The 17,773-nt window shown below is 37.1% G+C and overlaps 1 protein-coding gene across 1 annotated transcript; it reads left to right on the forward strand.

The window, feature by feature from the left end:
• The first annotated feature begins 13,818 nt into the window (after positions 1 to 13,818).
• Positions 13,819 to 15,862, forward strand: LOC115985096. Its single transcript, XM_031108065.1, has 4 exons — positions 13,819 to 14,268; positions 14,362 to 14,509; positions 14,564 to 15,167; positions 15,256 to 15,862. Exons 1-4 carry the CDS (start codon positions 13,819 to 13,821, stop codon positions 15,860 to 15,862), a joined length of 1,809 nt encoding a protein of 602 aa, XP_030963925.1.
• Positions 15,863 to 17,773: the final 1,911 nt, after the last annotated feature.

The raw sequence follows: 17,773 nt of genomic DNA on the forward strand, positions 1-17,773 counted from the left end.
TTGAACCTAAGAAGTCACAATTATTATTTTTTAGACCTTAACAGTATCAAATTGATCTCTTCAATTTTTGGGAAATTATTCTAAAAGCCTTTCTAAGCATTTAGATTCATTTATATTAATTTATCTTTAATGCAGTCACACATTTGTTTTATCTTTTTTATTATAAATATAAGTAATTTTAAATTTAACTATCTCGTGCATCGCATGGGTTAGCGACTAGTAATAATAATAACAATAATACTCCTCTCATATATAGCCTTGTTTTGAAACTTAACCCGCATAAGTTTTTGTAGTTCGTTTAATTGTCTTGAGCCAATTAATTTTCAATCAACATAGTGGGACACTAGGTTTCTACTCTTTTTTTTTTTTTTTTTTTTTTTTTGGGGTCCTATATAATGCCTACCATGACCTCTCCCAAACCTTGCAAAAGTGGAAGTTTTGTGCACTAGATATGACCTGAATTTAATGTTGGTGTAAATTCACCACATATTGTGCTCTCTTAATTGCAGCCCTGAGCCAAAAATTATCCAAGACATTGTGAGATAATTATGGTATAAATTGGGTCATGCATTCTTAGGTGAAGACGTGGGAAGAATAACTTTAAAGGCTTTATGGTCAAATGATGTTTTTCTCAATTTTAGAGGTGAGGACACCCATAACAGTTTCATTGGCCAACTACATGTGGCCTTGAAAAAGAAGGGCGTCATAACCTTTAGAGATGATGAAAATCTTGAAAGAGGAAAACATATATTAGTAGAGCTCTTTAAAGCAATAGAAAAATCGAGGTTTGCAATTGTCATCCTCTCAAAAAACTTTGCAACTTCTACTTGGTGTTTGGAGGAACTTGCAAAGATCATTGAATGTATGAAAGAGAAAGGAATGATTGTTTTGCCAACTTTTTACAATGTGGATCCATCTAATGTATGGAAACATACTAGAACCTTTGCTCAAGCCTTTACTGAACATGAAGAATGATTTAAGGAGAACATAGAGAAGGTGCAAACGTGGAGAGATGCATTAAGAGAAGTGACTAATCTATTTGGGTGGTATGTACAAGATAGGTAATCGATAATCCAATCTGACATATTTCTTTGATTTAAAGATTCAAAAAATATATTTCTTATATTTGATCTCGTTTTGAACCTTAATCAAAACTACATAAACGTACATAGTTCTTTCAATTTTGTCTTGAGCCAATTAATTTACAATTTTCTGTTTCATTCAATAGAATAGAACACTGAATTTCTACTTTTTTTGGGACCTATTTATTGGCAGTTTAAATTAATAGCATGTTATTGTCTCTTTATTGTAGGCTTGAGTCATACATTGTCCAAAACATTGTGGAAGACTTGTGGCATAAATTGAGAAATTCATTCTTAGAAGATACCAAAGACTTCGTAGGAATAATTTCTCAATGGGAGACACTCATGTCATCTTTGGCTATGGGGTCAAACAATGTTCACATCATAGGGGTTTGGGGGACGGGAGGGATGGGTAAAACAACTCTAGCAAGAATTATTTTTCGTATGGTGTCTAATAAATTTGAAGCTTGTAGTTTTCTTGATAATGTTGGGAAAGTTTCTAAAAAAGATGGTCTAGTTCCACTACAACAACTTATTACTCAAATTTTGGATAAAAGTATGAGTATGCAAGATGTTGATATAGGAGTTCTCATGTGCAAGAATAAGTTATGGCATAAAAAAATTCTTCTTGTTCTTGATGATGTAAGTGTATTACTCCAACTAAAAAAAATTAGTTGGGAAGCATGATTGGTTTGGTCCAGGGAGTAGAGTTATCATAGCAACAAGAGATATGCATTTGCTAAAAACACATGAAGTAGATGCAATATATGAGGTTGAAAGATTGAATTATGATGAAGCTTTACATCTTTTAATTTGAAAGCTTTTGGAAAAGAGAATCCTATTGAAGATTATCTACAACTTTCCCAAGTCTTTGTACATTATACTAATGACCTTCCTTTAGCCATTGAAGTTTTGGGTTCATTTTTGTTTAACAAAAGTAGATATGAATTGATAATTGAATTACATAGGCTCAAAAAATTTTCTAAAATTTTTTTACTCTTAGTCTACTTAATTCAATTCATCCAAATTATTTTTCACAATGCTTCAGTTCCAATGGCTCCACTCACCAAACTTTTGTCTAAGTGAGCGTAGATAATGGATGAATTTTTCCTCCTTGTCTCTCTGTTGTTAAGCAAAGGGGGATTTTCCTCCTTATCTTCAGTAGTAGAAGTTGTCTATCCCTTCTACATAAATGAGTGTTTTGTTTTGGGATTGTTCTTTTGTCTCTCTAGGGATATCAAGAATATCTGTGGAGCTTGTGGGGTTTTTTTGTTGTGGGGTTGGGGAAACACTTTTCTTTTTGTGATGAGTCTACTACTCATTCTATGTCGACAAATATGGAGGAAATCACTGATACTTGGTGAAAAGTGCCAGAGCAACAATTTGGACCTACTCTCAGCTAGGAAAGGTGAAATGTATGTGCCTGGGCATTATGAGTGAAATCAGTCTTGCCCAACTAGGAGGAGTACGGCAAAGACTGGGAAAAGAGGGAGGAACACAGCAAGCTCGGAGGAGGAGGGCAGTGCTGACGTGGTGCACAGGAAAGTTTCTTCAATTACAACTCATGAAGTAACGTCCTTTTTACTGCTGCCCACAGCCATGCAGCTGGTTATGGTTTCAATGCCTACAATTATTGAGGAATTAGTGCTGCATAAGTCCACGTTTGTGGCAAAAATAAATAATAATGATGAGTTATTATTGGCTCGGACTATTGTACCTGATATGAAGTCTAACAACTAGCTAGCACAGAATCTGAAGTGTAATGCAATCAATAGTCTAGTTAAGGTAAAGATTTTTTTGCCACCTAATCCATGCAATCCGGAGCCAATTAATGCAGCAGTTGATGACACAATTATGCCTAAGAATCTTGGAGCTTGCTCCTTAAATGGATACAGGCGAGTTGATTCCAATTAATACCTCGGATCAGTCAGTAAGGTCCAATCAATTCCTAGTAGTGGCTACACTGAAACCTATCCTACGGGTTCTGCAAGATGCTCGGTCTGCATAAGCATCTTATGTATGTTCAATTCCTCCAAAACCTCCAGACCATGGCAGCCTTGCTCATCAACACACAGGGTGGACTCCTCCAGTCAATCACATGTTCAAAGTAAACTTCAACAGAGCAATTTTTAGAGAGGAGCAGAAGGCAGGTGTTGGGGTAATTATAGGGGATGAGCATCGTAGGATTATTGCATCCATGGCAAATAGTATTTCTCTGCCCTTTTCTGTTGATGCAGTGGAGGCTTTTGCAGCCAAGGAAGCACTTAAGTTCGCTCAAGAACGTGGTCTATCAGCCATTGTTCTTGAAGGTAACTCAAAGCGCACTATTGATTCTCTGTTATGCGAGGACGTATCCCTAGAAGACATTGGACACCTCAGAAATGAAGCAAAGATGTCCAGTATTGGAGTGGGAATACTGGAGAGTAATGGAGCTATTTTGGCTTCTTTCTCACAAAAAATCCCTCCAGCATACAAGGCTTAAGAAATTGAGGCGTTGGCAGCCCTCAATGCATTGTCATTTGCGTTTAAGTTGGGATTTTGTAGTACTATCCTAAAGGTGATTCTCTTGGACTGACTCAAACTATGAAGTCAGAAGAGCATAGTTTATCACCAACGGGTTTGCTGACTGAAGATGTGAAAATGTTTGCTAACAGTTTTGTAAGATTGTTGTATTCTCATATTAAGAGAAACGACAATGGGGTTGCTCATAGTCTAGCTAAAAATGCTTTATGCATACTAGATTTTCAAGTATGGATGGAAGATGTCCCATCACATATTGTTTTGATTTTATAATTGGATGTAGTTGAATTTCATTAATAAAATCCATTAGTTTCTTTCTCAAAAAATAATAATAATAATAATAATAATAATTCCTAAAAGAAACATCCTTAATATACTTCAAATAAGCTTTGATGGACTACAAGCAATAGAGAAGGAAATTTTCCTAAATATTGGGCGTTTCTTAAATCACAAGAATCAAGAAAGCATCATGAACATACTAAATTATCTTCTTCTTTACCCTCAAATTGTATCAAGGACTCTTATTGATAAATCTCTCATAAAAATTTTATTACCAACAATTATGGATGTGTAATTCAGTATAAGAAATGGCTAGGGTTAGAGTTTGTCAGGAGTCCCTTATAGCTGGGAAGTGTACTAGAGTATGATGTTATACTTAAATAACATGAGAAAATACTTTTATTATATTTGTTGTTTTAAGAAAAGCAATTTAAATTATAATAGTTCTATGCTTTTCTACTTACACTAATCCCTTTTTCCTAATTGTTTAGGGAATAGAGGCGGTTCGAAGCATAGTATTAGAATTGTTTGACCCCAAATTTGCATATTGGAATCCTAAGTCCTTTTCAAGGATGAATTATCTATAAGTGCTCCAAATTCATGGTGTTAAACTAATGCATGATCCCAAACATCTTCCTAATAGAATAAGATTTTTTTATTGGAGTTGGTACTGGGTACCCTTCAAAATCTTTGCCATTATATTTCCAATCAAATGAGCTTGTTAAACTTTGCCTAAATTGCAGCTACATTGAATGACTTTGGGAAGGAACAAAGGTAATCTAGGAACCCTTATACAATTTTTATTTATTTTTTTATTTTTTTATTTTTTTTAAGTTTCATTAAACTATAAGACTTTGTAGAAGCAAACTTTTTTAAGGGTTTTTTTTTTTTTCCTCACTTTTGTAGTCTTTTGGAAGCTTGAAATTCATTTTATTAAAAAATTTTCTAGAACTTATTGAAACCCCAGATTTTAGTGAAGTCCCAGTTCTTGAGAAATTGGATCTTGAAGATTGTAAGGTTGAAATTAATTAACCATTTTGTTGGCTTTATTCCGTGCCAAATTTGCTTGTATTTCAGCATTTAGTAACCCTGTATTTAGGTGGGTTTGTTGTAAGGGTAGTGAGTGAGATAGAGTGTTGAATGCTCAAGAGTGTTTAAGAAAACAGAGTCTCGCGGCTTGATCTCGCGGGTGACTTGCGGCTGCAAGCCGCTAGAAGCAACACACGTGCCAAGCATGCCAGAAGTTGAACCGTCATGCTAGCTGGAGCACTACAGGACAAAATAGGACAATTGGCCATTCTGTTATCGCGTGGTTGGATCTCGCGACTTAGTCAAGCCGCGAGGCTAAGCCGCGAGCCACCCCTGTTTTGATAAACCTGAAGTTTCACATTCCTTTCTCACCCCAATATAAATACCCCTTATACCCACAAAAGAAAGAGAGCTTCCTGAGAGAATTTTGAGAGAGAAACCCTAGTAAAACAAGATTGATTCATCTACAATCTTTACATAAGAGTCTCTTCAAATTCCTCAACTCTCTTCCTCTCCATTGTCAAATCCTTGAGAGGCATTTTACCAAAACCTTTTTCTCACCATATCCATTACTGTGAGAGGGCTGTTTGGTGTTCTAGAAAGTAGTTAGGAAGGAACCAATTTACATTGGTTGATGCTATAATCGAGTAGCGAAATCCGGGAAGCTAGAAAAGAAATAGGTTCGGCGCAATCTCGTTGGAGCAAGAAGCTTGGAGGGCTTAGGTGCACTGGGTAGATTAGGCTTGGAGGGTCTATTATTGTCCATGTATCCCAACTACATTTTCTAGTGGATTTTTTACCGCTTGGAGGCGGCGGAGAGGTTTTATGCTGAGGGTTTCGGTTTCCTCTTCGATAACACATCGCGTGTTGTCTTTGTGTTTGCATCTTCCTTCCCTTTTATCTTTGCCTTTTATTATTTGCTGTGGGTTGTGATTTTAAATTGGCTTAGATTGTTTACCAATTCTGTTTTATAGCTTTTGTTCATTTTCCGCACACTTGTTGTTTGACATAAAGCTTGAATTGGTTAATTTGTAAATTGGGGGTCTAACCGTTTAAGGGTGTTTTTACACTATTTGAACTTTCAAAGATTGTATAAACTTATGTAAGATTCTAACATCAATCAGTTTTCTTAAAATGCTTACTCGTCTTAATCTAAAAGGTCGAAAAAATCTCAAAAATCTTCCAAAAAAGTTTGCAATGGAGTCTCTTGAGATTCTTATTTTTTCTGGTTGCTCAAAGGTAAAAAAAAAAATTCCTGAGTTTGGGGAAAACATGAAACATCTATCAAAGCTTTACTTGGATAGCACTGGTATTACAAACTTACCTACATCAATTGGGAATTTAACAAGTCGTGCTTCATTGAGTGTAAGAGATTGCAAAAATCTTATGTCTCTTCCTAGCACTTTTTTTTTTTGAGAAGAAATACTTTGTGTTTTATTAAGAAAGGCCCTTCAAATCAGCCTGGAATACATCAAAAATGTCTGGTGAAACATCTTCCATCCAAACTAATATATAAGGATAGGAAAGCGCTCTTCTTGCTAAAGCATGAGCCACTTTATTACAATGCCTTAAAACATGTGAAAACATATAGTTTTGAAGACATGAGGCAATGTATTTAACATCTTCAGCTATGTGACCAAATTGAGCCAAGGAGTGATTATTGCTTTGGAGTGCTTTGATGAGAATTGTAGAATCCCCTTCAAGAATAACTCGGTTTACCCTATCACTGTTGCAAACTCAAGAGCTCTTCTTGCAGCAAGTGTCTCCACCTCTAATACTGTTGCAGGTAATGGTATTTGCTATGAAAGTGAAGCCAAAACCAGCCCTGCTTCATTGCGTATGACAACTCCAATTCCAGCCTGGTTTTCCTTGCTAAAGAGTGCACCATCAAAATTTATTTTGACATAATCTTGGTCTGGAGGTCTCCAACATGAAGCCGGGGTAGTTGTAGGAGGTGATGTGTGATTGCCCTCTCCTTTGCTCGCTCCAGAATTTGAGAGGGCAACAACACTTTGTATTCCAAGCCAACAATTATTCCGCTGGTGCCATATGGTCCATACCACCATCGAAAATAAAGCAGGGTTTTTCTGTTCAGCCAAGATGACACTCATAATATCAATAAAGCTTGAGCATTACAGCAGCTTTGCTTGTTTCCACTGTGGGCATTTACTCCATAAGTCTGGGAGTTTCGGGCAGGAGTATAAGGCATGAATCACGTCCTCACTATGACTTTTGCAGCAATCACAGGTGTTGTCATCAGTTATTCTTCTTCGAACCAGGTTTGATTTCGTTGGCAAAGAATCTTTACATGCTCTGCACACCAAATTCTTTACCTTCGAGGGAACATTTAATTTCCAAATTTCCTGCCACAAAGGTTTCATTGCTTCTGGATTTGAGGGACTGAGTTGCTGATTTTGGAATTCTTTCTGCAGAAACTTGTACCCCGATTTCATTGTATACTCACCCATGGGGTTGTGTGGCCATGTCAAAGTGTCTTGCTGCTGCGTTCTGGGCAAGGGGATGGCTTTCACTTTGGCTACCTCAAAGTCCATCAAATAGTAGTCCAGCAAGTCTTCTCTCCACCTACAATTCACTTGATCAATGAAAAAGCTGACTGTGAAGTTTCCTGCACCATGCGAACATGGAGATAATACCCTATTCGTGTCAGTCCCTGGTAGCCAATTATCTCCCCACACCCGAACAGTTTCCCCTCTTCCAATCCTCCACACTGCCCCTCTCCTTATGACTTCTCTACCTTTGATGATGCTTTTTTTAATATGAAGTCACTTGAAAATCTCGAACTTTCCGGATGCACAAAGCTTAGCAAACTATTAGAGAACTTGGTGACAACTAAAAGTGTAGAGAAGTTTGATGTGATTGGAACGTCTACAAGACTTATATGTTCTTCAATTCCCTCTAGCTTGGTACTGACTTCTCTATCGGGATTGTGTTCTTTGACCCATTTGGATATAAGTTATTGAAATCTCAATGCAATCCCTGATGGTATTAGTTGCTTATTCTCTTTAAAACATTTAGATCTAAGTGGAAACCATTTTGGTTGCCTTCCGGAAAGCATTGCTCAACTATCCTTTTTGATATATTTACGAGTGGAGAATTGCACGACTCTTCGATTGTTGCCAATGCTTCCATTAAATATTGGTTACATTAATGGATATGGTTGTACCTCTTTGGAAACTATTCCAGATATATTGCAACCAAATTCTTCAATTGAGCAAAGACTATCTTTCTGATTGCAGTAAACTGGTTGACAATCAAGACTTCATTGACATGTTTTTTGCAATTATAAAAAAGCACCTTATGTTCATTCCGAATAGAACTTCCTCAGCATTAGGGTCCCTAATGTGGATAGCAGTCCCGTCAGGGACCTACACCTTCAGGTCTCTTTCTCTCACTCTCTCTTTGTCTTCTTTGGCTTGTCAAGGTCTAACAGTCATGCCTTAAGGTCTTCTCAATATCTTGTCTTATATGCTTAGTGCATATAACATTGTTATTCCCGGAACTGAAATTCTAGAATGGTTTAGCCATCAAAGTATAGGAGCTGAAGTGAATATAAAAGAATCTTATTCTCAATTGTATAATGAGTGGATGGGGATTGCTATTTGTGCTGTATTTTGTTCTTATCACAATTGCGATTGACTTTTTTGTTGGTTGACAGCCAATGGAAAGCGCATATCTTCTGCTCTAGCCATTGGCAATATTGTTGTTTTATCGGATCATATTTGACTACTTTATTTGCTTCCTCAATTCTACCCCAAGGGAGAGAGAAAATCATTGTGGGGATGTGATTCGAATGGATTCAATTGGATTAGCATTTATTTTGGAACTGGCCCAGACTTGGAGGTGAAGAAATATGGGTTGCATATGGTATACAAGAAAGACATTGAAGATCTCAATCGAGCTATAGCTCATAGTAGAAACAACAGCATCATTCCTCATAAGAGCTTGGATGTTCTCCCTCAAAATTTTGACAATTAAGTGGTGGAAGCAAAAGGTAACAAAGCCAACGAAACCAGTCATGATTATGATGGAGTTGGACCTAGTGGAGAAGGAAGCTCTAATGACCTACGATAGCCACAAAGGATTGAAACACTCAAAATTTATGGCCATGGTGACTCTGATTGTGAGGAGTACTTGGAATGTGGTGAGGACCTCAATGATTGGCAGGAATCTAGTGAAAGTGACCTGGAAGGTTGAAGGAATGTGAAGGGTTCAAAAATTCTCTAAGTCAATGAATCCAAACTAATTCCTAAATTTTTTATTGATTACCTGTATGTCATTGTCTTTTTTCCTAATCCTAGTTTTGTCCATTGCTGCATTATCTTTTTTGCTTTCCTTTGGCATATACTTTTCTAAATTGTATATATTGCTAGCTACAGATTAGATTTGTTATTGGCACTTATTCCAAGAACCGCATCATTGAAAATTGTTGAACTTCTCTTTATTTTTTTTCTTCTTTTTAATCAACTTTTTTTTTTTTTTTTTTTTTTTTTTCTCATGATTACCCTGCACTAGCTTTGTTTTCCTTCATAATTAAAGTTTTGTTGGTAGCAGCATTTTATTTTTTCCTTTATTTTAGACACATTTACTTAATTAGTTATAACTTCAAAATATAATTTTGCTAGCTGTGCTTATTGGCACTTATTCCAACTCATTCATGTGAGTGGAAGAACAAAGATGAATTTAGAAAAAGCAAACCCAGCACTTGACCCGCTGTCTTTCAGATGCAGGGTTCTCAAGCTGAGATGTACGTAGCATTGTTCAATTGGAGTTGGGTACTGCAGTCTGAAGCTGAATTGCTAACAGATAATGTAATGGATGAAGTTAACTTGGCAAACGTGTTCAATAATATCCATGAAAGACGACTGGAAGTATGTGAATTTTCCTTCAAGACCTTCAGGATTTTATTTACGAAAAAAAAGTAGGAGTTCAAGACCTTATTTGGAAACATTACTGTTTTGCAACATATACAATATAGAGGGGGAAAAAAGGCTGAAACTTAATAGGTACTCACTAACCAATGGTACCTCCCTGTTGATCAAATAATGTGGTTTGTTCTTGCGTTCTTTTGCTGAAGTTATGGTGATTCTAGCATTTTGGACTTGAGCCACAACCGCAATTAGGAGGATCACAACAGAGAGAAGCAATGATGATCTAAATTTTTCCTCCATCTGCTCCTTGTTTCCTTCTGTGGGATTGTTACTCTTGGGAGGTTGAATTAGCCCCTTCACTAGAAACAGAAATATCTCAATGAAAACAAATTTTGCTTTTGCTCCATCCAAATCCACATCAATTTACGTGTAGCCAAGCCTGGTTCTTCATTAGAAATTAGAGACCTTACATAATTAACTACATGGATAAAATGAGAATAAGTTAGATATAGAAATGAGAAAGAAATTATTGGAATATTCATGTTATTGGTTAAGTGATCAAGTCTCACATAGGATAATACTGACTAGAGTAACAAGTGGTAATAAAATTTTGTTGGCTTAAACCCTCTGGGGTAAGCTTTTGAGTTAAGGTGGTGTTCCAACATGTTATCAAGCCCTCAAAAAAAGACCCTAAGATGTTACTCTCAGCTTCCACAAATCCAAAATCATAATAGCAAGAAAGATTTCTATTTTATCCAAACCCGCATTAAAAAAGAAAAAAGAAAAAACTACTGATTGCTCTAAAAAGCACATCTAAAAACCACTGCCAAAGTCTTGAACAACACACACACAAGTAAAATCCTAAGGTCCAATGCTTCGAGTTTTGTTGATGCCTTTCATAAGGGCTTCTTAAATTCATACATTGACCAAGCCTTGAACAATAATTTTCAAACTCTTAAATTTTATAGCAGCAAAGGCACAACTGTTTTGTCTCTTTTGTGGTGTCAAATAACCACAACCATGTTTCTTCCCATAGTTCTATTCCATTCAGCTGTTGGATGTTTTCATGCTACAAGTCTACTCCAAAGTTGTATTTTTATTAACATATATGATAACACCACCACCAACGCATAATATCCAAAGGCCATTAAATGGTTGAGATAGTGGGTTCTAGAGAAATAAAACTCCCATGAGAGTGAAAATCACATGCAGAGTTTCTCTAGAAATGAGAGGAGATAGGGATCAAATGGCCTGAATACTCGGGGCCTTTTTATACACCCTTATACCCAATCGGAGAGTTGTAACTTTAGGAACAAACACAATCCTCTGTAGAGTCATATCCATTCACTAGAGAAAGTAATTGCATTGGAAGTTATCACCACTCTACTTCTCTAGGAGACAAAGTAGGAAATTTTATATGAGGGAATGCCACCACTGTTGTGGTGTGATTAACCCCTCCAATACCAACGAGATGCATCTAGCCATAAGACAGACAGTATTTTCCAATTGAAAGAGTCACTTGGCCAAACAAATAAAAGAAAAGACTTTATTTCTTGTGCATCTATTAACACAATATGTGATGAGAACAGTGAAAACCTGCGTAGGTAAAAGCTGGACAGCAGCTAAAAGCTGCAGAAAGATCCGAACAGAAAGTGTATTATTAGGTAAAAATTATATATTATATGCTTCATAGCACTTCAAAAAATTTTCCAATTTGTATTACATACTAATTAAAGAATTAAGTTGAGTCATTAGTCCTGCCCATATATAAGCTCTCTTATTTTGTAAACTATTTCCAAATAAGCCAAATTAGCAACCTAAAAATTTAATTTCAATAAGAACTTAAAGTAGTCTTCCAAATTGAATCATTAGGACTAAGAACTTTTAACAAAAGGATCACCAAAATAAATGGAAAATTATTGTGTACTCCCAGAATACTATAAATGTATACTTCCTCCTCTCACATGAATGGTGAGTCCCACTAATTAAATTTATGGTGGGACTCACCATTTATGTAAGAGGGGGAAGTACGCATTTATGGTACTCCGGGAGTACCTAATAATTTTCCAAAATAAAGAAGCATAATTGTACTACTACTACTACTTCTACTCACTTTTCGGGATTTTTCCCATCATCCTCCATAATTTCAGTGCGTTCAACAACCTCCATAATTTCCGAATTTCCTTTCTCAATTACTGTCGTTGAATGATAGGAGTGTCCGTTACCCGAATTAAAATTTTGCAGGGGTTCTGTTTCTGCACCATCGATGCTGTGACCGTTGGGGTTTCCATCTCGGTGAGAGTCGCTAGTCTGTGGTGGGACATCCTCAGTCGCTCGTAGCCATTCGCCATAAGGACTCTCCTCCCTCACCTTCAGTTTCGTGGTCTTGCATGCTTTTGCCTCATGACCAAGGAGGCCATAATGGAAGCACAGACCACATAGCTGTTTGTACTGGAAAGCCACCCGAACCTTATCACCTTCCGGACTGAGTACTGGTGCTCCCAGGCATATTGGCTTATCTAAGGGCACGTCAACTCTGACCCGGAGAAACCTTGCCTGGTCTGAGGCAATGGCCTTGCAATCTACCTCAATGACTCTACCAATTCCTTGTCCAATATCTATCCTTGCTTCCTTGTTTATCAGATCGAAGGGTAGTCCCCACACTTGCACCCACAGTTTCGTGGTCTTGCATGCTTTTGCCTCATGACCAAGGAGGCCATAATGGAAGCACAGACCACATAGCTGTTTGTACTGGAAAGCCACCCGAACCTTATCACCTTCCGGACTGAGTACTGGTGCTCCCAGGCATATTGGCTTATCTAAGGGCACGTCAACTCTGACCCGGAGAAACCTTGCCTGGTCTGAGGCAATGGCCTTGCAATCTACCTCAATGACTCTACCAATTCCTTGTCCAATATCTATCCTTGCTTCCTTGTTTATCAGATCGAAGGGTAGTCCCCACACTTGCACCCACATCGGAATAGTTTGGAAGTTAACCTGGGATGCACGGACACGGCTCCGAACCCAGTGCACCCGCGTCCGACGCGGCGGGACGCCGCGACGCGGGAGGGATGCCGCAGACCACATGTCCGTGCCACGTCGTGTCGCGTGGATTTCCCGACTCGCGCTGACGCGGCTCAAATCGGTGCCGATGCAGCTCAAATCGGGCCCTATCTGCTGAAACCGCCGAAATGGCCGGTTCAAGCCGAAACAGTCGAGTCAGGCCGAAATTCAAAAAAAAAAAAAAAAAAAAAAGGTGCAAAACGCACTGTTTGAACTTAACCTAAATACCTAGGACTCTTTCAGACACTTTCACTTCGTTCAAACACCCTCTCTCACTTCGTCCCTCATCTCTCCTCTGTGCGACTGTGCTCCATCCCTCATCTCTGTTCTCTATGCTCTGAGCTCTCTACGAGTGCGGTGTGCTCTGCTTCAGCCTTCAGGTGTGCTCTCTCTTCTCCTTTCTTGAATTTCTACTCCTTTTTTTTTTACGATTTCTCTCTTTCAAATTGCTTAGAAATGAATTTGTGAATCTGAAAATTTGTGTGCTTGACTGCTTGCTGCGTTTTTTTGCTTGTTTTTTCGGTTCTTGTGTGAGTTAAAAGGTTTTGTTAACCTATGATTTGTGGGAGTTAAAGGTTTTTTTAGGTTATGTGGTTCTGTGTTTTTTTGCTGTGAACTTGGTTTGATTTATCATTAATTTATTTAGTTAATTGTTATTATTTGTAGGTTAAATTGAATCTATTGAATTTGCAATGGACGAAGTTAATAGCACAGAAAGTTCACCTTCTTCTAATCAAGAAGTGCGAAATGATGATTCTCCTCTTTGGCAGTATGTGACTAAAGTAGAAAAACCACCTGGTGCTTCTGTTAAATCAGGTGGAAACACATACTTTAAGTGCAACTATTGTGATAAAGTTTTTATGGGATCCTATTCTAGGGTTAAGACTCATTTATTACATATTTCTAGCAAAGGTATTTGAGCATGTGTTAAGGTGTCAAATAGCCATAGGTTGGAAATGCAGCGAATGCATGATCAAGTTAAGAATAATAAGTTAGAGAAAGAACAGAGAAGTCAAATTCCCTTACCCCTACCTCCCCCAGGCCGTGGGATACCTATTTCCCCATTTCGGAGACAGGAAGGGAGTGATAGTACTCATAGTACAAATCCGGTTGATGCTAAGAGGAGGAAGGTGACTATGAATACTACTTTGAAGAAAGCATTCCAGAATAATGCTAGACATTATTTGGATAGCAGAATTGTTAGGATGTTTTACACCGGTGGGCTTCCGTTTAACTTTGCAAGGAACCCACATTATCGTAGTTCCTATGCATTTGCTGCTACCCATAGCATTCTGGGTTATCTTCCTCCTGGATACAATGCTTTGAGAACAACACTTTTGCAAAAAGAAAGAGCTCATGTTGAAAGACTTTTGAAACCAATTAAGGACTCTTGGCTTGAAAATGGTGTAAGTATAGTTTCTGATGGATGGTCAGATCCACAAAGGAGGCCTCTTATTAATATTATGGCTGTATGAGATGGGGGTCCAGTGTTTATAAAGGCAATTGATGGGTCAGGTGAGTTCAAAGACAAACATTATATTGCTGGGGTGTTGAAGAATGCTATAAAAGAGATTGGACATGAAAAAGTTGTCCAAGTCATCACTGATAATGCTAATGTGATGAAGTTTGCTGGAGCTCTTATTGAAGGTGAGTATCCTAAAATATTTTGGATATCTTGTTTTGTCCACACTCTCAATCTAGCTTTGAAGAATATATGTGCAGCAAAAAACACTGAAAAGAATGAAGTTACATATGAGGAATGTGGTTGGATTACACGTGTTGCTAATGATGCATCCTTTATACGTGTTTTTATCATGAACCATTCAATGAGGTTGGCAATGTTTAATGAATTTTGTCCATTAAAACTACTCCAAGTTGCTGATACTAGATTTGCTTCGGTGGTTGTAATGTTGAAAATGTTGAAGTTGATAAAAAGATGCCTTCAAGCCATGGCTATTAGTGACCAATGGGTTTCTTATAGGGAGGATGATGTTGGAAAAGCTCAAAAGGTGAAAGATATGATTCTAAGTGATCTTTGGTGGGATAATATTGATTATATCCTTGAATTCACAGCACCCATTTATAATATGCTACGAATAGCCGACACAAATAAGCCTTGTCTTCATCTTGTGTATGACATGTGGGATTCAATGATAGAGAAGGTGAAGGTAGTAATGTATCGGCATGAAGGCTTGGAAGATGATCAGTATAGCTCATTTTGGGATGTGGTGTATGATATACTCACTGATCGATGGACTAAAAATTGTACACCACTACATTGCTTGGCTCATTCCTTAAATCCTAAGTAAGTACATTTATTCTCTATTTTCCTTAGTTCACCCTTTTAGTAAAACACACATTTCATCTATATTTGTTTTTTAATCCTTAACTAGGTATTACTTCATTGAATGGCTTTCAGAGAATCCAAAACACATCCCTCCACATCAGGATCATGAAATTTCTATGGAAAAAAGCAAGTGTTTGGAGCGATACTTTGAAGATGAGAATGACTCAACGGTGGTGAAGTTTGAGTTTGCTAAATTTTCAGGAGGGAGGTTTCCTTCACCAGGTGCCTTGACAGATAGGTGGGCTTTACAACCTTTGGTTTGGTGGCAATACCATGGCTCCGCATTTCCAACTCTTCAAACCCTTGCCCTTAAACTTCTTGGACAACCTTGCTCATCCTCATGTGCTGAGAGAAATTGGAGCACATACAAATTCATTCATTCCTTAAAAAGAAACAAAATGGCTCCTGCACGCGCTGAGGATTTGGTATATGTGCATTCTAATCTTCGACTCTTGTCAAGGTGCAATGAAGAGTACATACATACAACAACAAAGATGCGGGATATTGCAAGAGACTCTTGGAATGAGAGCGACATACATGGAGGAGCTCAAATTCTTGAGAATGCAGCTCTTACACTTGATGAGCCAGAGTTGGAGGCCATGGTTATTGGGAATGTTAACACTAGTGCTACTACTAGTGAAAGTGAAGTTTGAAGTGAAGCTATTGATTTTGAGGATGATGATCTTTGTGTTTGATTGTCTTGTTGATTATCTTTTATTTTGTTTTAGTTTCAAACTTATGAGTTGTATTTCAATTTCCGAACATCATGGAATGTTTTAGTTTCAATCTTGTGGATTGTATTTAATTTATGAACATCATGTTTTAGTTATTATCTACTATTGCTCTTAAATTTGCTATTTGTTTATATAATGTGAAAAAGTATGCTTAGCAATATATTAAAAATATATTGTAAAAATATTTTTAATAATTTTTTAATCGCCGAGTCCAGCCGCACCCGCATCCACCCTTTCAAAAATTGCCGAGTCTCGCACCTGCACACGCACCCGAGTCCCGAAATGCACCCGTGCTTCATAGAAGTTAACCGAAAAGGCCGTCATTCCTTTCTCCCACCTTTGCAGTAATAGGATATGATTATCAAAACTCCAAGGACCATTGTTAATAACCCACTTCAATTGGCTTTCCATTGAGAATTTAAACCGAAACAGTCCGTCCCCAACATCTGTAATTTTTACACCGTTCCCCCCCATCTTCCATGCAGAGAGTAGATGGTTTTTCACAGCTCTAAAGTTAATGAGTTTGGTTGTGTGAAACATTCCTAGCAAATAGAGGGACCAGTCTTCTAAAGTTTTCTTGCGATGCTTCGACCGAACCATGATCACCTCATCTTCCTCCGCTGTCAAGCTAACCCTCTGTAAACGTTCTATAGAATCCGAGTCTATGCTAACAAAACAATAATCTGAAAAGGATTGGGTACCTACACTTAAGGTTGACCCAGATTTCTCCTAGAATTCAACAGTAGAGTAGGAGGAAAGAAAAAGAAAAAGAAAGGACTCACCCTGTGTGAGAAAGAACGACTCCCAGCAAACTTTATAATCGTGACAATAATTGTGACAACTTTCTAGTTTGTCACAATAATAGTAAAATTTAATAAAGTTTTCCAATTTATAAAACATATTCATAAAAATAAAATGAGAAATGATATGTCTAAAAATATTTTCACAACATTTTCATAAAAATTATAAGTGACAAGTTGTTACTGGTTGTTATTGTTAGGGCAAAAAAGTAATCTCAGTTGTAAGTTCAAATTTGAACAAATAACAACTAACTACTCATGATTTGTTGTGAAAATATTGTGGACATAGCACTTCTCAAATAAAATTACTTCAAAGGAGTTTTCTTTCTCTTATGGCATCCGTTCCTGATAGTAACTCTTTATTATCAGACTAAGATACCAATCGGATTTTGGTGTGAGTGGAGATTGAACCCTAGATTTCTTATACGATTATCATAGACTTTACCAGTTGAGCTAACTGGAACCCACATTTCTAGTTAAAATTCCAACAAAGAAGCAAAAGAAAGAACATAAATTTTGTCTGGATATTCAATTTCTCAAAAAGAGAATCCTTGGTTCAATTTCCATAAAACATGGGTTCTTGACTTATCCTTGAGATTAAAATAAATTATCTCACCCAAAAACAAAATTAAGTAAGTGCATAGTTAAATACCAAGTATTTGACTAAAATATCCATTGTTTGAAGTGGACAAAATCATATTTGAGGATTTTAAATCTAAAACCTCAATTTAAGAACTACTAATTGGTTTGATCCTTGCCAAGGATACATAGGCAACCTAAATAAATTATTAGGTACAACCACAAATAAATAAAAACACATATCCCTTCAAATATGAAAATAAATAAACTTTTGTACAAAGGCGATGTGAATGGAATCAAAGGGTCTTTCCTTGAAACAAGAGATTGTAAATTAGCTTAAACTTTTTTTTTTTTTTTTTTTTTTTTGAGGGAATACGATTAGCTAAAATTGAAAGTCTCTTATTCTAATCGAATTCCACATTCACTAAAAAAATAATTGGTGTATGCTAAA

This window comes from Quercus lobata, chromosome 4 (assembly GCF_001633185.2).
Source record: "Quercus lobata isolate SW786 chromosome 4, ValleyOak3.0 Primary Assembly, whole genome shotgun sequence".
In the NCBI taxonomy this organism is placed as follows: domain Eukaryota; kingdom Viridiplantae; phylum Streptophyta; class Magnoliopsida; order Fagales; family Fagaceae; genus Quercus; species Quercus lobata.

Coding starts and splice junctions, on each gene's coding strand:
- LOC115985096 (XM_031108065.1), top strand. CDS start 13,819: ATGCAGCGAATGCATGATCAAGTTAAGAATAATAAGTTAGAGAAAGAA. Junction 14,510..14,563: donor TGCTGGAGCTCTTATTGAAG/GTGAGTATCCTA, acceptor CTCTCAATCTAG/CTTTGAAGAATATATGTGCA. Junction 15,168..15,255: donor GCTCATTCCTTAAATCCTAA/GTAAGTACATTT, acceptor ATCCTTAACTAG/GTATTACTTCATTGAATGGC.